We start from the raw sequence: 26,784 nt of genomic DNA, 5'->3' as shown, positions 1-26,784 counted from the left end.
TTCATGAATGTTTCTTCAGTAATTCTAACATTAAGATATTGTTGATATAAGATCCTTGAATAGATTATGAGGTGCATCCCAATGAGTAAAATGGCATCCTCTCATTTGCCATCTTACTTATGTTCTCATGTTGTAAATTTCTAGTTCAGCTAAGCTCAGGTGGACCAAAATCAGAAGGGGGTCTCTGAAGAACAGGAACAGAAAAGCCAAATTATAAAACACATAGCCTACAGAGGAGAAGTGCCACTTAAACCTGCTAGAACTTCACAGCCTGAGTAATGCACTGTTCACCACTTTCAGGCTCATCCATTTTGGATGCTTACTGCTATATTGATCTGTCTTCATGTTCAGACGTTGGACGGAAACTGTTGTTGTCGCCCGTTTGTTTGTGTGTTAAGTAAACATTGCAGATCTGTTAAAAAACAGGACATCTTTTGTTACATATCCAAACCACATGTCAATGAGCTCAGAATGGGTGTCCCTTGTATCTTCTCCACTCTATTGTGTGTTCTCAGAGGTCACTCCAAGGGACCTCTCTGAGGATATAATTCAATCCAGATCTAAAGAACTGGCTGCCTACAGCAGCCCAGTAAAATAAACATGTTCTCCTCGATAAGGGAGCACCGCAGACTGAGATCTTTTTTCTAAATGGTTTGTGCTGTAACATTTGGAACTGTTTAAGGAAAGTACAGCGATCAGACATTTAATGGTTTTTAAGAATCTGGTAAGTAAATCAGGGTGAAAAAGGGAGTAAGTGTACTAGAGACTGACAGGTCTCAATAGCTTGCTTATTGTGATATCGGAATTTCAAAAGCTGACCCGAAAATTTGCAGTGTCAGCAAAGTGCTGGAAAGACAACTACCAATATTTTAACAGCCCTTTAAAACAGCTACTAAAAGAGATTTCAAACAATGATACACAGTAAAGCTGTGACACTCATAAATAAAGTTTTAATTTCCAGTTAAAATACAAAATGAAACAGGGTAATAAAAATTAACATCTGAAAAGATTTATTTAAGAAGAAGACCCGACATCAAATGATGTTTCATAAAAAAAAAACATTTTCTATTTCTCTTTAGGAATTTGATTGGGATTTTTTTCCAGAATCATCACCATTGAATCTGTTTCTGTCAGTTAAAAAATGAGAAAGCCACCATGATAACATTCAGAAATCAGGAATCAGATAATCTTTTCAGTTTGTTAATGTGTAAAAAAAAAACAAGGACATTTTTTGGAGTTTACAAGACTTCTCGTGAAATTCCCACAAGCACAGTGAAATGCACAATCAGACCATCATGCTTATGTTTAAATAGTTCTGAGAAAGAGGGATGTTTAGCAATCTTCAAATCAAGTTGCATCTTTCCTCTGTGGAGAGGAGATGATTTCACCAATATCCACCTCAAAGCTGGGAAATGTTCTAGGCGTTCATGAGCTCCATTTTTGGATCTGTGTTTCTCTCTTTCTGGAGCTGCTTCCAAACATCACTACTCCTGGCATGGCGAGTCAGTGACAAACACAAAACAAGTGTGAAGCTGAACATTAAGACAAACAGGAGTCTGCGTCATGTGCGTCCTCAATCAATAGACAGTACTAGAATTCTGACAGGTTTTATGCAAGACCAAAACTTTTTTCTGATCGCTGTTTCACGTATATGCTGACAGTGTTCACAAAACGCCAGTATCATCGTAAAAATGAAAAAATCTGATTGTGTTTTTCTGTCCAAGAGTCTATAATTTGACAATATTTAGACAATACCATCATTGGTCCTTAAACTTCGGGTTGAGGACAGTCGTGACAGCACTCTTGTAGATTGGATTCTCACCCTGCAATTAAAAAAATATACATTGCTAATACATAATAATTATAACAACACTGAGATAGTTTCTGTGTTGTACGGGACAGAAACATTGTTTTGCATTATGCCAGTATGTTAAAATAACTTGTTTTGAACTCAGGGCTATTTAGTCAGATTGCTTACCGTGTCCCACTTAGCTTTCACAAGCTCTTTCTGGAACCTAGCGAACTCCCTCTTGTCATGGATTGTTGTGATCAGTTTCCAGATGATCAGCAGGGCCACTCCAATGAGAACAATAGACCCAGTGGCCACTCCAGTGATTAAGAGGACATCGGGACCTGCTGGACATGCTGACCGCAATCACGGGGACACTGAATTACTATGCTTTGGCACAGGCTCCTGAGACACAACATATTCAAATGCATTACTAGAATCTCTATACCTTGCCATGTCATTAACTCAATTCGTCATGCTATATATAAACACTGAGACATTCTAACGAGTTTGTTCATGCTGTTCAGCCAATAAAGGTGTCCACTCAGAGCCCAGACTGAGCACGACGTCCCAAGAGCTATTGGTTAGAACCTGGGACATGGTTATTGGTTAGCCATCTGTGACCAGGATTCTCTAAGTGGCAGGACAAAACTGGCACAGGTTGGCAGGGGCCTAAGTCAATCAGGGCTAATGCTGTAACACCAGCGAGCAAGGCATCATTCCATTCCAGACACAAATCATTGCATAGTGACGCCACTGAAATCCCAGCATGTTTTTTTTTGCCAGCTGCAATACCACGACCATCAGAAACTCATCTGCTCCAATCTGAACTAAAACTAAAACGCATGGGCAATCCTGTTTGTCATCGCAGGTGGGCTTGCCAAGTGGCTGGAGGACCTGATCTTACCAAGGTACATTCCTGCCATAACTAGAGTGCAACCTAAATTTAGACACTTGCTGTTTGTGACATTTCAGAAATATCTGAGGATTGGGGCTTTTATGGAGATAGCTATTGTGCCATGTGTGGAAATACTTTGTATAATTCTAATGCATACGCAATGATCACTACTGAACATCCATTCATGGGAGTAACAGAAAGTCACCAGAGCTGTACTCAGACTAAAAAGGTTTCCTGCAAAACTGCTTGGATTTCAGATCCCCATGGGTGATGCGCCTTGTGTGCTTCTTCTTGGATGTTCTTAACAAATTAAAACTCAGTGTTCTCTGAACTGCGCTGCGACTTCTTGCGTCCTCTACGTGGCAGTGTGTCAGCTGTGACCTATTAAGTGGCTCAAAGATCAGCGGGTTGGAGGTGTCAACTAGCACCCCTCAATCTCCCCACTGTGGGGTCTGGGGACTCAAAGCAGAATTAACATGTGGAAAAAACACAACTGGCTATTCCAAATTGGGCTGGTGTAACAAAACATTGTTGGCGATTCTAAATAAAGAAGGTTTCATTCCACTGGATACCTGTGGATTATAGAAGAAAATGAAGAATATACAGTAGCTGGCCCACTGCTCTTGTTTAATGCTTGAATGGTTTGGCTCCAGACTACAGCAGTGAACCGCTATGCTCCTAATCACACAGATAACAACTGCTCTCCTGGGACCGCGGCCTCCTTTCGCTGGAAATGGAAAACCCAAAAGTTCACTCATGGCTCATTAGTGTCTGGATGTGTTAAAATGCCTCTTTCCAATGTGGTTTAGCATTATTGTGCAGACCAAGGGAATCAAAACAATTAAAAATGGAAAAAAAAGGTTTGATTACCTAGTTTTTCTACAACATGAAGGTAGGAGGTGTTGGCTCTGTTGTCATCCTGATACACGAAGTGGACCCAGCAGTCATCTTCGTCTTTTTCCTTGCACATGTAGAAGCCAGTGTTGTGGTGCGCCGGGGGAAACTGGCTGCTCTCCTGCACCAGTGTAATGTTGAGGTGGCTGCACTGCCTCTGGCACTCCTCCTCCAGCAAGCCCTTGCTGAAGACTCTGCACCACACACAGTCCCTGCCGGGCCACACAGCCATCACCTGGATGTCCGCGTTCCTCACACTCGAGTTTGATATACAGTACTGGCTTCTCTTGTTAAACAAGTCCACTCATGTGCTGTTCTACACACAGAGCTATTTATTAACCATCTTCACCACGATTAAAGCATTTATTCTGCACTGTGTGAAATATAAATGACTGAATACAATAACATTCATTGCAAAAATGTACTGGTGTCTGTGTCACCCTGGGCTACGTATGTTATGAGGGTAATCAGGTGCCTAATCTGCTGTTAGCTGTAAATCCTTGTGCAGTGTCTAGGCAGTGTGAGTGCCTTGTTATAGTTCACCCACCTGTGAACGCTGCACCTGTCGGGGCAGGTGGGGCAGATCTCACAGGTGGGCCCCTGGTACCTGCTGTCGCTGCAGACGCACACGCCACAGACGCAGCTCCCTTTGCCATTGCACAGGGCCCCAGTCTTGGCCTCACAGCCGGACGTGCTCAGAGGGCAATCACAGGCGCTTCCCGTAAATCCGGGGAAGCAGTTGCACATCCCACACTCACAGTGGCCCCTACCTGCAAACCAGAGGCAGGATCCTGTTTCACGCAGTGCTGTTGATGTCAGGAACACAGTTTCTCCCAGAAAAGGGAATGTGACCATATGGTTAGCACACGGCATGTTGTGATATCACTTTTTAGGAGAATAGAAATTAGAGAGCAATTGCAAAACATCCACCCATTCATTTTCTAACCACTTTATCCAATTCAGGGTCGCAGGGGAGCCAGAGCCTATCCTAGCAAGGCAGGGTACACCCTGGATGGGAAGTCAGTCTATTGCAGAGCAGACACACAGACGTGCACACACTCACACCAGGGCCAATTAACCCACCAGTATGTCTTTACACTGTGGGATGAAGCTGGAGCACCCAGAGGAGACAATACTAACTTCACACAGATAGCACCCCAGATCCAGAACTGAATCCAGGCCTCAACCCTGACTAGCAATGCTAACCACTGCACCATCATGGTGCCCATTCAGTCAAAACATCCACACATACATCCATTTTCCAAGTCCACCTGTCCTGGTGATGGTCGTGGTAAACACTGACAACAATGCAAGGTTTTTATTTTCCATGTGGACGAAATTCATAACAAAGAAATGCGCCGCTCAGTTTTCACCACAGTTTGCCCATGGGGAGAATCAGCACCTACTATATGTGAACATAATTTAAACTGATTTCTTATTCATCAAAGAATTGCTCACTTGTGAACAAAGACGGTTAAATATTACTAACTGTATGTGCTGGTTTCATGTGCATTTTTTTTATCCCGTGGCACTTGAATAGTTATGGTGTTGTGGAGTGCAGGCTTGAAGAACTTAAAAATACGCAGAACTACAGCTAAGCTAAGTGTTTGATTTCGGACTACCAGAAAATTGATTGGATGTTTGCTTCCTGTGGTATCTCTGTGCAGATATCGCAATCTTTGGTATGGAACCATCCACTTTACTTTCCTCAATTATATTTATTATCTAAACATTTTATCAGCTATTAGCTAAACAGGTCAGAATAAACAGGCATTTTTGTCTTGCCGCCATGCCACAGAAGCCGATGATCCCAGCAATTCAAATTCTATAAATTCGTACTTGACGAATCCCAGCATTGCTGTCTTCTCTAACCTATACAATATGCTCCCCTGTGGTTTTCATTCCATTTGGCCCACAATTTGTGTTGCAGAACTCAGCACTGTTGCTCTTTAGCACACTATTGATGTGATCGGCACACAAGATGCTCATATTTCACTTAATAAAGCTGGCCCGATCCAAGATCAATTGTTTAGACATGATAGGTCATCCTGCACATCATGGGCAATTGATACATAAGTTCACACTAGTGTCTGCCAACCCCTGCAATAACATTGCAATGTTATTGAGATCAGCACACTACAGGAACCCAAAGTCTATAAACATCGTAGCGTTAATTGTGGCCATTGGACGCCTCCATTCATACTACACTCAATTCAAGCTGCCACCACATGGACTGAATAGCAAAGTGGCTAAAGCCGAAGGTTAATGGATTGCAGGATGTACTTTTTATAGATCATGCATGATCCAAAACATCCCAGAATATCCAGTCTTCAAGATGGAACTGCAGCTATTTTCCTGTCCTGTGTTGAGTCAAATCCGTACACTACGCGTCTTACTCGGTGTTCTACTCAGCGAACGTATATCATCGCAGACAACTGGGAAACATGCAGCAGGGCATTGGAACAGTCCGTTGGAATGACATCTCCAAAGAGCATGTCTACAGGCACGAGAGACAGGTAGCCTCTCAGACTTTATTGTATTTATGAAGTCGGGGTTTGCAGAGGGAAGCGTTCCTCTAAAAACGTTGATTTCCAGAAAGGCCCACTTTTGAAAATGTCCACTGACTTTTTTCTCCTCTCTGTGGAGGGAATATATACCCTTCCTTTTCAACCATCTCTACTAGTCCACACATGCTGGGGGAAGAGGCTGACTCCTCAACCAGCTGTTACATCTGACTCCCAGCTGTACAGGTCATGGCAGGTATCAGAGAGTTCAAAGGCTTGCTGAGTCAACGACGTTTCTAAACCTTGAAATTGTTTTACATTAACTACTGTTCTTAATGACTTCCAAACTCAATTTGTTTTTGCCTACACAACACAGAAAGAAACAGCAGGTTAACGTTTGCTGCTGCCTCTCTTTTACCTCCACAGATCAAGCCCTGGTACTGGTCGCATCTGAAGTTATCACACTGGCAGTATTTTCCGTAGTAGAAATGGTTGGGGGTTTTCTTTTTGCAGACACACTCGCCGCACACACAACGCCCGTTGTTGCTGCAAGTGCTTGAGCTGTTGTCCTTCCTGCATAAGTCCATCAAGCCCAGGGTGTCAGCTTCTTCAGCGTCACATTCACAGGAGGTACCCACATAACCTTCCTTGCACCTAAAAGGAGAACAGAGACCCATCACACCAGCCCTAGAATCACTCCAGTGTTCATTAATGGGTTTTTTCTCGATACATGCAATACAGGTTTTAATTCAATTGTCATAAAATAGGCTTAGCAGGACCATGTACAGTGACACAATACATCTGAAACATTTCTACTGTAGTGGAAAAATCACTCTCACAGTGTCATAAAAAGGTATTACCTGCAAACACCACATTCTAAAGTACCACTGCCATTGTTGCATTTGGGGCTGTCTGGGGTTCTGTTTTTGTAGCATCCGCACTGACAGATCACCTTCAAAAGGATCTCAACTTCTTCACTGAAACCCAGGGCTTTTAGAGTAACTCGAATTTCCTCTGGGTCCTTCGGGCACTTGTGTGCAACAATGCTTATGTGAAATTTCACCTAAGCAAACACAAAACAAGGTGGTTTTGGCAGATCTCGCCAGAGGATGACGTGCATAATGCATGCTGAAGAGGATGTGCAGTAGAAAAGCAACAGACCTCATCTCCCATTGAAATATTCAGACATCTCCTTCCCTCTGTTCCAGACTGGGTGGTGTTGTCTTTGCACACAGCAGTGTAGCTTATCTGGAACCCTTCAGGTAATCTGCTGTTCTCCATTATGACTTCAGATGTCAGGGCCTGTTGGAAGATTTGCTTAATGATATCCATGGACAAAGCGACCAGAGGCACTAAAATATTCCCACGTCCCACCAACCACCCCTCTGTAAACATATTCTACATAGGGACACAATAATAACAATAATTCTTTGCATTTACAGTATTTTATAGATGTTTTACAGAATTACATCAAGCATCACATTCTGGTTGGGTTCTCTGAATGCCACCATAACAAAAAGAGATGATTAGATTTATGGACATATCTCCTCACCTCCTTCCCCCTTTTCGCCAACTTCCTTATATAGTACTTTCACCTGTTTTATAATATTAATATCAGTGGATACTGCAAATACAAATACTGTAACATACTGGACTGTTGACCTTGTTTTTCATTGTGTGTTCTGCTTTTACAGTATGTGGCATGTATAAGTAAAGGTTTTTGTACAGTATATGTTTGTATGTTTGGAGGATGTTTTTTTAAATGTACCCAGCAAAACAAATGAAGTTTCTTGTGGAAAAAATAAAGTTATTTCTAAGTCTAAGTTCTAAGTATACAGCCCTTTGTATCCCAAAGGATCTTGAAGTGCTTCACACACAGGAGAGGACCACATCTTCCATGACTGAGCTACAGTAGTAGCCACTGTGGGCCAGCATCTCCAAGGCACAAGCAGATCATGTAGACAAGTGAGAAGCTGCTTCATCATTTGCGTCGTTGGATTTTTATTGAATTATCAAAACTGGAGGATTTCAGCAAAGCCAGGCTGTACATATCCAGAGTGGACTATATTCAGGATACCAGTGCTAACATCCCTACTCTTATGGAAGGTGCCATGAGATCTTTAATGAGCAAGTAGTCAGAACTTCAGTTTAATCTTATCTAAAGCACAACACCTACAGCTCGGTGTCTCTGGTTAATATACTGTGGCGCTAGTTTGGAAGTTCTGGTCCAGAGGGCAGATAGCCTCCAAAACCACTTTTAGCACCAAAACCACTTGTAGCAGAAAATCGATTGTTTTTTTTTGCAAAGGTTCAGCCAGCCTAGTACTGACCACGCTCTTGGTTACTTTCTAATACCTGACAAGGAGGTAAGGGTACTGCCTGCTGTATTATTTAAAATAATTTGTTGTACAGTATGTAATGAGGAATAATACCACTTAATTAAAACTCTGCCATGACAAACTATTTAAAAGGTTATGATACTTTAATTAACACACTTACAAGTACGCAAATTAGGTTTCAAGTTAGGCTCTTTTTTATGTATTAGTTATTGGGAACATGTTTGGAATAGACTTTCTTCGTAGGAGATTAATTGGTCAAATTTGTTCAAAACACAAATCAGTACAAATACAAGGACTATTATTATTCTCTTATTAGTTTCTTTCTACATTTCAGCATGGAATCAAAGTTCCTGTTTACTTTGTTTCTTATAGTCAGAGAAAAACATATGAGATGACTGACTCCTCACTTGGCCTACCCTTCCTAACAGCTGGATAAACCAACCTCTATTATACAGACCTCTAGACTAACTATTAAATTCATGTCTGTACACATGGACACTATAATCAATATTCTTGGAATAATTTTTTCTTATGTCTTGGGAATTTATGAAGTTTTTTTTCTCAAATCAGGATAAAAAGTTAAACATTTGCCATTATGATGTTATGAAAACTGAACACCTTGAACACCTAATTTAAGTGGCTGGAGATTCATCGCCATAATAAAAGCCCACATAAAAGCCCAGGACTCACATTATAGGCATCCACAATCAACTGTAATATATTATGGGAGTCGTTTGACAGGATTCCAACGGCACTTTTTGGAAAGTGGATCTTTAAGCCCTAAAAAAAAAGGGAAAAATAAAGGAATCTAAGAATTCAAAAGACATATTCACTGTTCCCATCCATGTGATGAAATCCATTGAATTAATGGATACAGGCGGTCCTTTACATCAACAGACATCTTTATCAAAGACAAAATCAGAGTGGCTATAAAGAGCTTTTCAGTAAATAGCTATTACATTTATGTGAGGAGGGAATATTGGATATTTACTTTTGAGTATGCAAAAAGTCTGCAAACACATAAACTTTTTCAGGCAGGTTCACCCACTAACAACTGGGAGGTGTTGGAATACTGGTCACAAGGGAAACAGAGAACAATAAACATGTCTGGACACCAGATAAAAAGGAGTACGTGGTATATGTTGTTCTGGATTTGTTTATGTAAGATAAATATTTTTATTTTTCCAGACAGAGACATGCTGCATAATGATATTGTCATGCAAAGAGGGCATAGTTCCGTTTATCTATTAGAGACTAAGACTTTGGAATCTCACCTCATATAAATGCAGAACATCACGAGTGACAGCAAAGATTGTCTGAATGTTTTTCTCACTCAGCTTCTCAGCAAGATGAGCGATAGAGGGATAATCCTGTGGAGTCAAAGAGATGGTGAGAGCCCTTTACAACAGAAATAAGAAAAGATCATATAAAATACTTCATAGAGACTTAATTGAGGTGGAATAGTTCATATAATGCAACTGTTAGCCATTCACAGAACGTGTGGATTAGTAGGAAAAAAATAGGACAATATTATTAAATGACGATTCTGGAAGCAAGAATATACACAAGAATGTAGAGCAAATAATTTATTGAAAATAAACCTAAAATGCAGTATATTTTATCAATGCCAAACCTTCAGAAATAAAGCCTTTGTTCTTAAAGTTAAAGTTGTGGTCTTGTAAATGTCTTCTTTACTCTAAGTGGCCTAACAGAGAGAAGACATTTCACAAAAATCCCCTTGAATATTTTAAGATACAGCTGGAGGAAATGCTCTTTCCATTTTGTTGGCAAGTACAGTAGCATACCGGAATGTGAAATTGCACAACTTTGCTAACCCTCTGACATGCTCTACATTTGTTCCTTCTGTTCAGGACTATCAGTACATTGGAATATTGCTCTTTGTTCTTCAGGGTATCTTGCTATCCAGCATTGCAAAGTGAGAAGAAATTTTAAAATCACATCAAACAACCTACATAGTAGTGACTCATCGTGTATGTGTTATTCTCCAGGTGGCACTTTCCATCATTTGGCAAAACAATTCCTCCCAGTTTTCCATCTCCGGCGAAGTGGAAACCAGCGTCAGTGGAGAACACCAGCAGACGGGTGACATTCCTCCAGCCAATTTGCTCCTTGAAATACGAGAAAACAGGACTTTTTTCCGTTCATGTAACCTCAGAACCTATTCTTCTCAAAAATATAACCAAGCACAAAATCACATTGCAGGTGTGATGGGTTTTGTAGAGACAGCCTGGGTAACGCCTGCCTGTTCCACTTCTTCTAACGCACACAATAATCAGAAATTCACATCCTGGGAGGAAGATGTGGAAAAACAAATGAGGTCTGAGGAAAACAAGTGTGAGCACAAAAAGGCACACCAGGTGGTTCTATGTGGTGTCCTCTTTGTTAAGGAGGAAAATCCGAGCTCTTCAACTTCTCAGTCTTCTTTAGCGCTCTGGTCTTGCTCACCTCACACACTGCCACCTGCATCAGGGCATCGAAACCTCCCTCTGGGGAATCCAGATTTCCTGAGATGCGCTGCTCTCCAACCAGGTCATGGAACCACTGCGCGTCGTTCGTCAGCCTCAGCACGTTTTGAAAGCTGAAGGGCCTTGCGCAGGGCTGTTTCCTCTTGCAGGGATTCTCCAGCATGTCCTTGGTGGTGCTGATGTAAGGCATCACCGTCTTGTCCACAAACGAACCAAAGCCTGCAGCAAGCAGAGGGCCTGTATGAATGTTCATACGCTTTGAGGTGTCGCTGTCTCAGGAAGGCCAGGAGCGTCGCTAAGGATGACAATCAACCTGGTTTCTCACTTTTCTCTCCGCTGCCCTCTGGGAAACATGATAGGAGCATGACGGCACGCACCTCCAGATTCACAGACAGCTTCGTGCAAATAAGAATTTAATTGTACTTTGTGCCTATGACGAATAAATTGAACTCTAAACTCTGAACTTCGTAGTATTGGCCACTTTCCCTCTTGCAAAAACGGAATTCCCTGGTAAACTTTAAAAAACACACCGACCAGACAATAGCACAAAATTAACCACAGGATGCTGTGGCTCAATTCTGTGGTTTGTAACCACCTCTGGCGCAGATACCAGCCTACAATGTCATTCCTCTTTGGGCTGTAAATACCTACCTATCCTGAAGTCATCTGTGATACCTTCCATTTCTTTCATGAGGTCTGTCCCAAGCCTTTTTATATTTATTAAGTCATCTTCCATGGAGAAGGAGAGGTCCATAAGGTAGTACAAGTCAATAGGATAGGCCTCCACTCTTTTGAACTTCACCTCAAAGGTCTGAGGTTCTCCTGCAAATCAGTATGAATGGCCAACTATTAAGACTGAAAAAGTGTTTCGCTGGAGTCCAGCTTTTGCTGGATGACCAAGACTGAATTTCTTGGGATCAGTATTTAAGAATGAAAAAGGACTACGTACACCAAATAAATGACATTACATCTTCACCTTGGTGATTTTGTTTTGTTATACCATTAGAGTTTCTTTTGTGTCACGAGGACACATTACTAATAAAACAACTAATTTTGATCAACTGGATTAATGATAATGTACTATGTAACCTCCATTTACTGTATATGCTGTAGAAGTGCATTCATGTTCAAACTATGTAATCCTCTACAGGGCTGTGGGGGAGCTGGAGCCTATTCCAGCAAGAAAGGGGCGTCAGACCCCCAGATGGGAACCCTGACACACACACTCACACCAGGGCCAGTTTTCCCAGAAGCCAGTTCACCTGCCAGCACATCGTTGCACTAAGGGAGGAAGCCAGAGCACCTGGAGGAAACCCAAATGAACAGGGGAAGAACATACAAACCCTACACAGATGGCACCAGTAATTGAACCCAGGGTACCACTTTTTGTGATTAGCATTCTTAAACAGTTCTGAAACAATTAAGCCTTTCTCTAGAGACACTGTCAATTCTAACAGTGCAGAGAACTTTCCCTACAAACTAGAGGACTATCCCCCAGATCACCCGGTACTGTGCAAGTGACTTTCTCACGAAGGAAGCAGAAACAGAAAGCAACTGCCGGCATTTGTGTTTTTTCACATTGTTTAACGTTACCTAGTCCTGCAGCAATTGTGTGTCAAGAGTTACCTGAAATAAACTAGAAAGATCACAGATGAAAGAATGGGAATTCAGTGCAGCAGCCATGTTGTGTAAGGATATGACCATATGATTTTACTGACAATAAATCCTGTATTTTAAATGAGAAGTCAAACATACCCACCCCACATTTATGGCAGGTATGCATACCAATTGAATTACAGACACACTGTGTACATTTTGTAATAACTAAATGTGGTGATGACCTTTGAAAATGTCTTAGTATTACTATAATTTTTCTCTTTCTTTCAATATTACAGAGGAGCCAAGGTCACTAGTGGCTACTTTAAAAGAATACATATTAATGCACCAAATCTATTAAAAGTTACCTTCTTGACATAATTAATACTGTAACCAGTAAACAGGCTAGACTGACATTTCTGTAAAACAAAGCAACAAAGCAGGACCCAGAAAACAGAATGTGCCCCACTTGAACTTCCTGTGGTAGCAGAGGGCATGTGAGTGAAAATTACACAGTTCTTCTTTTTACATTTTCATACTTCTTTATTTTTGACACATGGTCAAAATTGTGTGTAGTTCTTTGCTGTTTCTAGTTAACAGGGGAGAGTAGTTACTGTCAGAGCCATCAAATATTGTACCAACCCATCCGAAGATTTACAAGCAGTTTCTGGGGTTGCAGCTGTTTGATTTCATGAGGTTTCAGCTTCTTGTCCTTGCTTTGCGTTGTGACATTTTCATTGAGAAGCAGCACAGTGGAGCCCCTGGGATCTTCAATCTGGTCTCTTGGGCAGCCCTTCTCCATCAGGGTGGTCACGTCCCCGCAGCGCTCAGCAGTCAGTTGCCCAGGTCCTATAAACGTCTTCACAAAAGACGAAAAAGCAAGTAACTTGCACAACACGAGTTCTCTTGTTTAATAAAACTAACAAACCAGTTTTAAATGTGTTTTCCATGTCCTTTCAATTTGTGGAGAGGACAGTTTCAAACAGGAGAAAGAATACACTGGTCAGCTTGATTGGATCAGCTTAAGCCTTCTCTCAGACATGCTACTGCACGCCTGCAAGTCAAAGAGACATATATTATCTGTTGCATTCTGGGCCTTGATGACTGGAGTCAGGCTCCTTTGGCTAGAGTTTACAGTGCACATCCCTGGGATGTGTAACAGTTACAGTCAAAGTCTTGGCAAACACCCTGTGGCTTTCCTGTAATGGTACTTATAATCTCTGCTTTACCATTTGGCTTCCAAAATTGTAAATACATCTGGAGGATTTATCTAGGCTCTGCATTGGCATAAGCTTTAGTGCCAGGTTAGATCAGAACTGCATTGAGGGTATTTCAAGACATCAGTCACATTCCCTTACTGGCACACAGCACCTCATAGTAACTGAGTAGAAACCGGGGTTTAGCAGCTGCAGCAGGGTGCTGGGAAAATTCTATAAGGAAGACGAAAAGAGAGTCTGCAAATGAGAAGAGGGCATCAGGCCCATCCAGCTTGTTTCGTGATTTTAGTATCTAATCGATCTGAGGATCTCATCCGACTGTTCTGTGAAAAAGTCAGATTATCCACATCGAATACATGCTTGGGTAGTTTGGTCCAGTTTCGCAGAACCTCCTGCACTGACACTTAAAACTCCATCGGTGTCCTCTGGTTTTTGTTTCACTGTTTATTTTTGAAGACCTCCATAAGTTTAACGCTTAATGCTTCAGTGGTTTAATGTTTAATGCCTTTGAATACTTGAATCAGTCCCTCTTGCAGTCTTCTCTGTTCAAGACTAAAAAGATTTAGTCCCTTTCAGCCTGTTAGAACAAAACATCTTTCAAGCCTGGGGATGCACTCGGTCACTCTTCTTTGGACTGATTCCCGAGAGCATTATTCCAGCAAAGGAAGAGGTTCAGTCCTAGGTGTTTGGCTTTTTCTTTATCGATAAACACAAAGGTCTCAACATACAAAAACTAATTTCAATTCTAAGATTTTTGAAAACCTGATTGGGCTAATAATATTTAGAGATTAAAAAAATTCTGATAATGCAGGCACATGGTGGAACCTTGTTATAATGCTGGCTAAAAATTCTGTTTCTATGAGCTCTTAGGTGAGAATTCTCTTTACCTCACTAAAACACCACGCACACTGTGGGCCAGACACTAAACACTCCTCACAGGTTTGAGCGCTCACAGGATTACATTTGAGTTCACCTGCAAAGACAAAGCAGACCCTCCATGAGCCCTCCATGAGCCAACAAAAAATAATTCTTTCAATGAAACAACCACATCCAGACTTATGCTGTGAAATTTGAAATTTAGCATTTTAAATAAAATCCATAAGACTCCAGTCCTCATTCATTTGTTTCTGGTAATTGCTCTTTGAATCCTGGGTGAACTACAATGTCTGATATTTTATTAAAGAACCATGATTATTTCTGTATTTCTTATAAAAGGCATATCTAAAAACTCAGACTCTATCCATCTGTGGGGATTCTTTTTTAATTTTGCTTTTTGTTAAAATCTAAATATTTAAATAGACAGCCATTATGGTCAACAAGCAAACTCATTTTCTAGTTGGTATCTGCAGAACTGAATCCGAAACACATATTCTTTGTTGCACGGGACTTTCCAGTGAATGGTTGCTGCATGTATTTGCAGATTCATTAATAACCTCTGAATAAATCATTACATTTACTGGATTTAAGGGATTAATTCCGCCTTACCGCGTTTTATCTGCTCCCCGTCTATTAAACAGCAGAACAATCCCACAACAATTAATCTTTGTGAATTCATCTGTCAATAGAATTACACACAGATTATTAACCCAATGAACATTTTTATTTAAGGTCACATTACACTTTTTTATTTTTATTACCGTATTACAGATAGAAAAGCAACACGTTACATAACATTTCCTACATATGAAAAAAGTCATCCTTTCCTTAATTTCTGTATATACGTACAAGGTACAAATGAAACATTTGGTAATAAGTTGCACGTTATTAAAAAGTGCCAACAAAGGAGAGGATGGAAAGTTAGATGATGATGTTTATTATTTAAAAGTTAAATTATTCATGATTTGTATTTCATTGACTATACATTTACATTTTTTAATTGTATATATTAATAATCACATTTTAATCAAATTTGTGTTTGCAGGTCTGCAAAATATTTGGATATATGATGAAAAATATCAACTTAAGTTTATTCTTTAAAAACAAAGTGAACCGATACACCCCCAGACCAGTACAGCTACAATTTTTGAAAATAGTTGCTTTTATTTGTTCTTTTAAAATAATGATGATGGCAGGACTTTTAAATTTGAACATTTAAAATCATATAGTACTTTATAGCATGAAGGTCTTATCCAAAGACAGGAAAATCAGAATATGTTATGTAGAAAATGATAAGAATACTACAAATTATCCAGACTATCTCACAGAAATGTGATTTGTATAATAGACATCACAAGAGAAAGAACTGTAAATCAGTACCTTATTTAGAAATCTGTGAAAATACCAAGCTTATTGGATTTTGAATTATGCAATATAGGGTCGGTATTATGTTTTGAGGACTTGGCCTTTGTTAAGTGTGAAGACATGAAATTAGATCTAAAATGGATTTATAGTCCTGTACATCATGGTTATTTCTTTATCTGTAATCTGTAATCTGTAATCAACTCAAATTAACTGTTAAAGTACTCGGTTAAGCAGTGAACTCCACATATTCATCCTTAAATTGCTGGAAAAAAGTGGCTAACTTAATTAGCTGAATTTAGTTCAGAATGGGTTCAGTGCACCCTTTCCTTTTCCAAAGTAGAAATCAATTACTTACCTTTGCTGTCTGTTTCAGTGCTCACTGAAATGATTCCTGGAGACAAAGATAGGTTCAGTCCAGTTCAGAAGACCTGAATATTTATTGTCCAGCTCAGTCTGCTGTAGATGGGATCTGACAGATATTTCACACAGTGAGCAACAGAAACTACCCAGAAAATGAAAAGGCTTTTAACCCCCAAACTGCCAGATCCTAATCATCTTGTTATAATACATTTCCTTGATACAGGAAATTTATGTCAGACACTGTATTAACCTGAACTTCAATTTGACCTTATTTGAGTTCTTGGAGGTATATATGACACTAAGTCAGAAAAGATTTTAAATGTATCTTTTCTAATGAATGCTTTAACATCATAGCTCACAAGAAAGATAAGAAGTGTGCTGATGGACGTACAGTATGGTTGCTGTGGGTATGACTTTCAAAAAATGTAAAACAACTAAGGAAAGTGAAAAGGCTACTGTTGTACTGAGAAATATTTCCTATTTTTTTAATTTTTTGAGTAGGGTTACACTGCATCCAGGAACTTCCAGCAAACAAGAAAATGTTTCTCACATTCAACCTTTTAAAACTCCAACAGTGATTATTCCCAAACTTAACAAATTTGGAGTTCTTGATGACTGGATGATTATGCACAGAAATACACATTGAGTGCAAAATGCTGGACATGGAACAATTTAGCTTTATTCCAAAATAAAACTGCTGCAATTTGACCACATTTACTTCAGTTGTCTGCCAGTATTAGAAATGCTGGAAATGATGCGATTTCAATAGTGTTCAGATAGGATGGTTTAAACTCTAATCCAGAAGCTCAGGTGTAGATATTTGTTTTGGAGATTTTGTTTTAAAGGGTTACAGTGACGTCACTGTGTTAGACGACCTCCAGAAAGTTCAAGAACGAGTCACAATGTCCCTCCACAAGATCCTTCTGAGTTTTGCTTACTATCAAGATGGGAAGGGCTCTTTCTTTAGAAACCTGAAACTGAAGAGACATTTTATAAGAACTAGTGTATCATAAACAATGACAGCTTCACATCTCAGTGCTGCCTATTCAGCTTTGAGGAGCCATTCCAACACTTTCTATGATCATAGAAAATCCTAAAAAGAGAAGAAGAAACACGATTACTGATATAAACCAAAGACCGTTAATGCATATTAAAACCTCATTAAACATAATTATTTCTTTAATTATGGATCATTCTGAAGAACCTTTACCAGGAACATCAAATGACAGACTTGCTTTGGATCTGTTAATTGACGGAAACAAATTGTAAACAAATTCAGCTCCGGATGTCTCTGCAAGGATTGTTTTAAAAAAATGCTCCGAGAGGAAATACTCATTTCAGTCAAACAATTCCAGTTTACTCTGAAGGCATTGTGCAGAGGAGCTAAAATAGATACAATAGACTGATTTTTTTTCATGTTTGTTGTTCTTACTTGGATGAGACGTCTTGAAAAAATAAACAATTAGTTCATTTACACAAACGTCCAAAGACAATAAAAGGAAATGAGCTTGGGGAAGGGGAGCCAGAGACGGCAGTGTGGAGCTATGGCCAGGGTTCTGCACTTGTAACTAGAAGGTTGTGGGTTCAAATCCTAGGTGACATGCACTTGTAGTACTTGTGAGCAAGGCACTTCACCCCAGCTTCTCTACTAAGAACCCCAGCTGTAAACATGGATGTAAACGTAAGCTGGTTTGGATAAAATATCAGCCAAATTTATTAATAAAGGTACTGAATGCAGAAAAGGAAGAGATGTTAGTGGGAATACTATAATAGTAGTATAGTGATAGGGGCACTATGTTATTAAAAAGGTGCTGGCCTTCGGATAAGATATAAAACAAATTTCCTGACTTTCTTTAGTCATTAAAAACTAAATGATGCCCAGGGCGTTTTTATGAAAAGATTAAGATGTGACCCCGGTGTTCTGGCCAGTTTTCCCCCTGGCCTTTACCAGTCATCACTTCCTAATAATCCCCATGTATGAACTGGCTTCATCACGCTCTTCCTCACTGAGAGCTGGTGTGTGGTGAGTGTATTGGTGCTCTATGGCTGCCGCCACAACATCCAGGGGGTGGAGGGGAGTCCCCTTTACCTGTAAAGCGCTTTGAGTGGAGTGTCTAGCAAAGCATTATTCAAGTGTAAGGTATTATTATTGAAGTTAATAATAATAACAACAATAATAATAATAATAATAATAATAATAAAATAATAATAATACTAATAATAATAATTATTATTATAATAATAGTAATAATACATCACTGAAGCCTTGGTTTCCTTAAGTGCAATTGTAGACATTTCTGTATACATTTACTCCTTTCCTCGGTGTAACTGCTTTTAGAAAGCAGTTATCATCACTTCAGAGCAGGAGTCTCAATCCCCTCAGTCTTTTGATCATCCTAAAGTGCCTGTTAAGGATTGGGAACACTTGATGCCCTTATTGAGCAAGGAGGGAAGTTAACCATTGAAGGGAAGTCAGGCCCTTGAGGGCTGAAGGATTTCTGAGGTTTATTCACTCTTCCCTTTTTTCAAATTCATAACTGGTACAGGTATTGGGAATTATATCTCATTTAGTGCATGAAAGTCTATTAGGCTGGAGGATCTCCAGGACAAAAGTTAGAGACTCATGTTTTAGAAAGTTGAATTGTCCCCCCAGTTTTTTCAGCTCTGAGGTTAGTGACATGTGATCGATATGCTCCCCCAGCCTCTGAACTATACAATCCATACAGCACATGGGAATGTGTGCTCTTTTCAAAACTGACACAAGGGCCACAAACACAACTGAAAAGCAGCAGGCCTGCACTCAGCTGTCTTCCTAGGCTGTGGCAGTTCTTGCCACCGGGGGCAGAAGAGGGTCACCACACAGGGAATTCACAAAGAATGGTGACCAAGCTGTGATTTTGGCAAAACACATCAAAGGGAAACCAACGGAAGAGCCCAGGATAAGGAAAGACTCGTCAGAGAGCACTTGCTGACTCATTTAAGTACCAGACTGTTATTGAGTCTCCAACTGCAGGTTTTTTCTTTACCAAGACATTGCGTTTTATTTTAGAACTGCAACAGACAGCTGTTCATTTTCTCACCAGTCTTCTTCTGGCTGACACAAAAGGCCAATAAACATGTCTCAAAGAATTAACAAACTTTTTTCAAGGGGCGTGACTGATACTGGAGGAAAGGAAGTTGTTTAGACAAAAAACATTTTTCCAGGTAGATACTACACACTGGTGGTGGGGGGGTGGAGTCCAGCCAGCATACTTATAGCTAACAGCCAGCAGCCATATCACCTTGCAACTCACAACTGGCAATCCACTGAAGCTCAGCAGGTGTGAGGCTGGTCAGTACCTGGATGGGAGACCTCCTGGGAAAAACTAAGGTTGCTGCTGGAAGAGGTGTTAGTGGGGCCAGCAGGGGGCGCTCACCCTGTGGTCCATGTGGGTTCTAATGCCCCAGTGTAGTGAGGGGGACACTATACTGTAAACAGGCACTGTCCTTTGGATGAGACGTAAAACCGAGGTCCTGACTCTCCGTGGTCATTAAAAATCCCAGGGCGCTTCTCAAAAAGAGTAGGGGTGTAACCCCGGTGTCCTGGCCAAATTTCCAATTGGCCCTTACCAATCATGGCCTCCTAATAATCCCCCTCTATGAACTGGCTACATTACTCTGCTCTCTGATAGCTGGCGTGTGGTGAGTGTTCTGGCGCACTATGGCTGCTGCCGCATCATCCAGGTGGAGCTGCACATTGGTGGTGGTGGAGGGGAGTCCCCATTACCTGTAAAGTGCTTTGAGTGGAGTGTCCAGAAAAGCACTATACAAGTGTAAGCAATTATTATTATATTATTACCTGTAAAGCCCTTTGTGTGGAGTGTCCAGAAAAGTGCTATATACTGTACATGTAAGCAATTATTTATTTTTTTTCAGTGGGGAGATTTTTTTACTATCATAGATGCAACATTCCTCCGATTTGTATGTTAAAAGGTTTTTATGCAGATGCAAATTATTATTCAGGGAGATCTTTAGATGCTATGAAATTTAAAGATCTTTATGATACATCAGGACATATCCTCATAACTGTATCAGAGACTGTATTCCTTAAACAATCATCAGAAGACTTTATTTTTCTTCCAAAAATGTATAAAAACACTATTCTAGCAATAAAGTTTGGTCATACAAAACATTGTATTAGCAAACCAATTACTAACTTTTTATTAATTGCAATTCATCAGTTTTACTCTTCCTTACATCTTAAATAAGAATGAATAGCAGGACAGCACCACCTAGTGGATAAATTCTGTACATTACACTGACCGTGTACACATTATCTGATGTCTTCGGCGCCTTCCGGTCTTTGATATTAATAACCATACAATATACTGACTATCTGGCTTGCATTGACAGCGGATGTATGTAAACATAAGTTACAGGGACCAGGACATAGAAATTGGATGACTGAGTAGTATACATTGATTAAGAGAGCCGCTGGTCATTTAAGTACTGTCTTTTAAATTTAATGTCACATTTAAAATTAAAAGCAGGTTCTTTGCATTTAGGACGGAATTTTCTGAAATAATACTATATAAGCACATTTAAAGTAAATAATGATAACAAGACCTCTTAAAATAACAAATTAGTTCCTCCAGGGCAGTAGAACAGGTACAGCACTATGACACCGTTGTTTAGGCACGGCTTTTACAGCATAGTGCCACCTGTGCTTTCTAATGAAATCAATTCTAACCTAAATCAGTTTAAAGATGGCCGCCATTGTCCAAATTGTAGACGACCCCCGGTGTGATTTATGCAGGTAGAGGGAGGACACCATGACAGCTAGAAGTCATCACCATGGGAACTGCAGATAATGGTAGGATGGACATTCAAAACTGGCAGCAACCTGGACACCCAAGCACATCCTCCGCAGATGAGCATGCCTGCTGCACTGTAACCATGGTAAGAGATGACCTGTGAATCTCATTGCAAATGAGATGAGAGCATCTCATTTGAGAACAGACAGGGCCAGGAAAACAGACACATATGTAGGCATAAGGTACAAACCAGTGCATAGAAACAAGACAAACCAAATTCACAAGCCTGAGCTCCTCTGTTGGGCAGATAACTGACTTCTTTCAAGTCCCTCGTCTTTCAAAACTGGGTTCTCTCAGCCTCTTGACAAAATCCTCAAATATAATTCTCTCTCGGCGACGATCTCCGAAAGTCATCCAAGCGTCTCACGGTTCCAAAGGCCGGTCACTCCTTTCTCTGGTGATTTTGGTGACCAAGAGGATCTGCCGTCTGGTGATTCAAAACCGCTCCAGAAAGCCTCTGCTTCCTTCTCCGGTCTTCCAGCGCGCCGGTGAGCCGAGGGCAGCAGCTCGTTCCTCATAGCCGGCCGTGCTCTTACTGTGCGTAGCGTTACTCCCTGGACAGAGGCAAACTCCGCCATCCTAAGAGACCGAGTTGTCTGCTCCAGGAGAACTCTACACTACGTTTCAAGGGGGAAGATGTTGCCTTCTACGACAGAATCTTGCATATTGAGGGAATGGAGAAGGGTGCAGAGCCATTTCAGCTGCATTTGATACTGTGTTAAAGACAGTATGACAGATAAGAGGCCCTGGACCAATATCTTCACTGCCCTCTGCTGACTCCCATTGATTTCCATCCCACAGAAGTGGAGGGAAAGCCGTTATATTAAATAGTTGGAAAACACGTTTTCTTCAGGTGTGTGGAAGGCTTCACAGCCGAAATGTTGCGTTTTCTCTCTTCTCTTTTCAGCAGGGAATAAACCTATTACTTGTTCCTTCGCAGACTACGCATGCTGACGCCGCTACCCACCTGAACTACTACGAAATAGTTGGATTATCTAACAGGGTAGCACAAATTGTGCTGGAAGGTCGGGCTGGCAGCCAAAATATCCTCCAAGGGCAAGAACGATGTTGCTACCCAGGCAACTTCCGTTGGGAGGCGGGGGGGATACGATAATTGGCACAAAGTTCCAACCTACAGTCCAGTCTTGCCAAGATGAAAAGTCGTGAGCATTTTCTGTATCGTGCAGACAAAAAAGTCCACCTTCTTGGGAGGGAAAAGAGAATCACTTTAGAGCAAAAGACGCGCAGCTTCAGAAATGGTGGTAGTTTTTGGAGGAATCCAGAAACTCCTAGAAGCTAATTTGAGACAAAAAATGTAGTGTAAATGCTACCATTAAATAAAGGTAACTTAATATTACAAAGCTAATGAAACAAGTAGCTCATCACAGCACCTCTATTTTTAGTGATGTGCTCAGAAACTACCTACAAATTACTTTTCCTGCAATTATTTTAAACATCTCAATAAGTTTAAAATAATTAAGCAGTTATTTTAAATGAGGCCTTAAGTTAAAAATCTGCAAGATATGGTGCTTATTTGTACTATAATTGTTTTGATCATTTTAGACTATTTCTATTTCTTTAACTATATCTCATGGCTTCAAGAAGAAGCAAAGTGTGCAGTATTGACAATAATAAATCAATAATAAAGCCAAAGCAAATTTCAGATTGCAGTTTCCAGCGCAAGGGTGGTCACACAGGTCTGGCGTTTCTCCTATTTTTGAACTGCCACTTTGAAAATTGAAACCTGTGAAAAAAAACAACAGCCCAGGAAAATGATGAGTATGAGGCTTGTCATGTGTTGCTTTGTTTTGTCTGGTTGTTAGGTGGGATTTTCTGAGGAAAAAACATGCTGCCAATTCACTATCAGCGTGGCAGCAGAATGGAACAGCCTGTATAGAGCTGTATCGGAGAAACTTTCTGCAGAGCTGAGAAGTGTGGCCAATAAGGGGACGCAGAGGTCATAACAAAACATCGTCACCAGTGCTAGAAGGTGTGGAGTTCTCTCTGTTTAACCTCACAGGAGGCACCACTCTTAGAGGAACAATCACAGTGCAGTTTGAATCGCAGACATGTTTTTTAATCTACAGTTTTCATCCAAAATTTGTGATCTTAAAAGGTTTTTGCAGGACCTGTTGCTTATAATCCTGTCTTTAAAGTTAATCACAGGCATTTAAAAGTGCTGAAAATGTGAAAAGCTATATTGGATATAACTGGAATGCAGAAACTTTTGCATTGCAACACCTTGACCAAGCAAAGTATTTATAGAAGCGGATGTAGAAGAAAGAGCAGAAAGGGAGATGTAGGAGGTGACACCTGAGGTAGTACATCTCGCCAGCATGACAAGAACCCCTATACAGAGCTGAGACCGTTTAGATTTACAGTACATGCCACCCTGCTTTCATTTTTTAGCCGAACTGCATGCATTTATGTGCATGCTTCAGGACATTTCCCCTGCTCAAACTCAAGTACAGAAAAGGTCAGCATGCTTTTTCTAGGTGAAGACATACTGAGCATCAAAAGAAACACCACTGCGTGTTCTTAGACAAAAAAGGACATAACATTTTTTTATTGATGACATTTTTTCATTTTTTGGTCACATGTGACTGGCCACATTTGAGTGACTTACTTTAAGGCACAGGTTAAGTTTCAGTAATGGCTGGCTGTATATCCAATACCAAACTCCAACATATTTTGCATTTAAATGTATAGCAAAGCTGAGACAGTGTACATCAGAACTGTATATCAGTGCAGAGATTCAATTCTATACAGCAACTGCACTCATCTAACGGATTAAGCATGGTTATTGGTGTAATACTACCTCTTCATCTTCATTACAGCAAGATGCTGTGAAACTTGTTCATATGTTCTGTAGAAAAGAGGTATTACACCCAATGTTTTCATAAAACACCTAGAATATTCTATGCAGTATGATTAAGATTCAGAAGTGAGGGTCAAGTTTACTCTTGATGTTCAGATCACCTCCAGTCTGGAATCTTTCCATTGGCTTCTAAATGAGGTTCACCTTAATTTTAAACTTACTTTTGAGCTCAAAGGCCAGGAAATGCTTGTTTCTGTAATATTTTAATCCTTTGTCTTACATGAATTTTTGGCTGTTAATTTAGGACCAAAGTGTTTCCCTGTGACCAGATTATAATCGCAAACAATAGGGATCACCCTTTTGAGAAATCAAGGAATCTTAAAAACATACATTTTTGTATAATAGCATAAATGTAGTTCAGACAAATACCAACCGAAAACTGTTAAATATAAAGTTCACTCAACTCCTACACATTGTTACAACAATTACAGAAAGACTTCATATCTCCAATACTTTTTCTTTACAATTCTTACAGTTAAGTAAGAGTTTTTGGAAGATCTAAGATGTACAAACCTGTCTTTTGTTCAAGTTTCAACTTGATGCAGTATATTTTATGGAACTTTCATGGCCTGTGCGCACATTTCTGACCATGTTAAAAATAAAAGCAAAATCAATAAATCAACAGTATCCACGGTCGTTTTTGGTACTTTATTTAATAAATAATTTCAGAAACAGTATTGCAAAAGTGAACATAATGCTGAAATAAAAGGCACTTTAAAACAAGAACGTGACATTGTAGTACATGAGGCATTTGAGGCTTTTAATGTTTTTCAGAGGTCATTCCCTTAACACTGATCTTTTTATACTGATCTCTCACATGGAAGAATAGCCTACATCCAAGCCTCTATTAAAAATAAAGGTAAAAAGAATTACAGTAATAAAAACAAGCAAGCTCAGATTGCTGAAATACTTTGAATTTCTAGAAATGCACTCATGGTTACTGATATTAGAACACTAAAAATAAGGCTTTTGTCTCGTAAATAAGGCAGTTATTTTTGGCATTGCTGGAAACTGGTGCTAGCAGAGCCTGGATTGTGGTGTAACTAGTACCTGCCTCATGAACAGTATAGTTAATTCCTGAAATTTAGATTCTGTTCATAAATAGCCACTTTCAAAAATTCCTTTGATTGTAAAATAAAACTTTCCTGCTTGCTTTCGTTGTACATTTTATCCTGTTGCGTAGCTGAAAACCAATCGACAACATGCACAAATACGCAAGGCTGCAATGTGGAAGATCCCTCTACGCCAGTTCATGCTACATTTCCTGCTGCAAAAGCAGGCCCTAGTCAACACCACCACGGCGCGTTAGAAAACAACGACTCGATCTCCGTCATTATAGACTGCTCCTGTGAAAGGCACAATCAGACCTCTGTATCCATGCCAGTCCTGTGGCAAACATAACAATTAAAACAAAAAACTTAAGTCTTGAACCAAGTTTATACATACTGTACATTTTTCCAAATGATGCATAGAAAAAAAACCCTACTGTTAGTAAAAATCATGGAGATAGTGGCCTAACTTTGTTAGCATTCGGTGACTACAAAAACAAAAAATAAAACTCCCCCCCCCCACACAAAAAATTATTTGCATACAGTGTTGTAAAGAAAACAGAGGCTCCATCATTTTCCCTCGTATTTAGGATTGACCACAGTTGTTACCGCACTCTTATAGATGGGATTTTCACCCTGAAACACAAAACACCAAAAAAAACATGGTCAAAACGAATGTGGTCACTTGCAGCATTACGGTATTTTATAATAATAATGCACCATTAAGTTCAAGAATTGTTAAAAGTTATTTTGTGCAAAACAGCAGTTTTACATGCATGTCTAGTTTATACTGAGGCAAATTGTATGTTACATCTGCAATCGATTTGCCAACACCAAACTGCTCTGTCCTTCTTAAGGAAAACTCAATTCATAGAGATAACATTGTTGTAATTACGATTATGCCCCTGTTAACATTGCTAAATGTATTCAAAAATCAGTTCAAATCTAATTTAAAAAAATACCATCAATACATCACAAGATAAAGACTAATTGCCCTTGTAATGCACCGTATAACAATTCTGAAAACTCCATTAGAAGTGGTTTATATTAATGCATTTCAAAGAGCACTTTATAGGACTTAACAGACATGACAAAAACATTTCAGAACTGGTCTAATGATTTCTCACTAAAACTATCTAACAAAAATGCAACCAAAACTAATCTTTTTTCTAAATGAAACGCCAGCTTTCCTTTCTGTGATTTGATGTCGATAAGATCAGTGCCGTCTTAGTGTGTCACAGCACTCTCATTTCCAAATGAGTCACGAATGTATCTTGTATCTAATATCACAAACAGTTATGTAGGCCAAAAGGATGCACATTCTAATTACAACGGACCCCAAGAGAAAATGAGTGTTACCTCCCGTAAAAGCAAGGCAAAAAATTAGGAACATTAACCCTTTTATAAGATCACAGTGAAAGACATTCAGAAAGTTGCATTAGTCATAGCAATTGGGGTACGATTTTTCCTGTTGACCACAGTGTTGCCACTTTGTCAGCAGCTGTGATAGGAAACTTCTAAGGAAAGCCAGACAGTGGCATTGGTTTTCCTAGGCTAAAGTCAGAGATTCAAGGCCTTGATGTGTAAAATTAGGGCAGTTAAATCTGGCATCCTGACTGAATTAGTTCAAGTAGGGAGCTGCGTCAGCATGCGCAGGCTGCAAAGGAACAAGTAAAAGTT

At 39.9% G+C, this 26,784-nt stretch overlaps 2 protein-coding genes across 3 annotated transcripts in view; both read right to left on the bottom strand.

Moving 5' to 3' along the window:
* Positions 1–930: 930 nt before the first annotated feature.
* Positions 931–16,521, bottom strand: LOC102688010 (integrin beta-1-A-like). Of its 2 annotated transcripts, XM_006642883.3 has the most exons (16): positions 16,320–16,521; positions 15,209–15,278; positions 14,611–14,696; positions 13,149–13,365; positions 11,562–11,732; positions 10,891–11,129; positions 10,398–10,553; positions 9,699–9,794; positions 9,115–9,204; positions 7,247–7,387; positions 6,946–7,148; positions 6,504–6,739; positions 4,129–4,351; positions 3,558–3,793; positions 1,979–2,145; positions 931–1,823 (listed from the first exon to the last, which is right to left on the bottom strand). In XM_006642883.3, exons 2-16 carry the CDS (start codon positions 15,276–15,278, stop codon positions 1,758–1,760), a joined length of 2,397 nt encoding a protein of 798 aa, XP_006642946.2. In that variant the 5' UTR covers positions 16,320–16,521; the 3' UTR covers positions 931–1,757. The 2 variants fall into 2 exon arrangements, with proteins under 2 accessions (XP_006642946.2, XP_015194412.1); XM_015338926.2 differs by lacking the exons at positions 14,611–14,696; positions 15,209–15,278; positions 16,320–16,521 and having other exon boundaries at positions 12,141–13,237.
* An 8,168-nt stretch (positions 16,522–24,689) lies between these two features.
* LOC102687195 (integrin beta-1) overlaps positions 24,690–26,784 on the bottom strand; it is a 44,109-nt gene continuing 42,014 nt past the window's right edge. The window contains exon 16 of the mRNA XM_069191232.1: positions 24,690–25,740. Within this exon, the coding sequence (XP_069047333.1) occupies positions 25,675–25,740 (66 nt within the window). The 3' untranslated portion in view covers positions 24,690–25,674. The remainder of the gene's footprint in view (positions 25,741–26,784) is intronic.

This window comes from Lepisosteus oculatus, chromosome 6, assembly GCF_040954835.1.
Source record: "Lepisosteus oculatus isolate fLepOcu1 chromosome 6, fLepOcu1.hap2, whole genome shotgun sequence".
In the NCBI taxonomy this organism is placed as follows: Eukaryota; Metazoa; Chordata; class Actinopteri; order Semionotiformes; family Lepisosteidae; genus Lepisosteus; species Lepisosteus oculatus.
The sequence above is the reverse complement of the archived record's forward strand: the minus strand, read 5'-3'. Positions and strand labels throughout refer to the sequence as shown.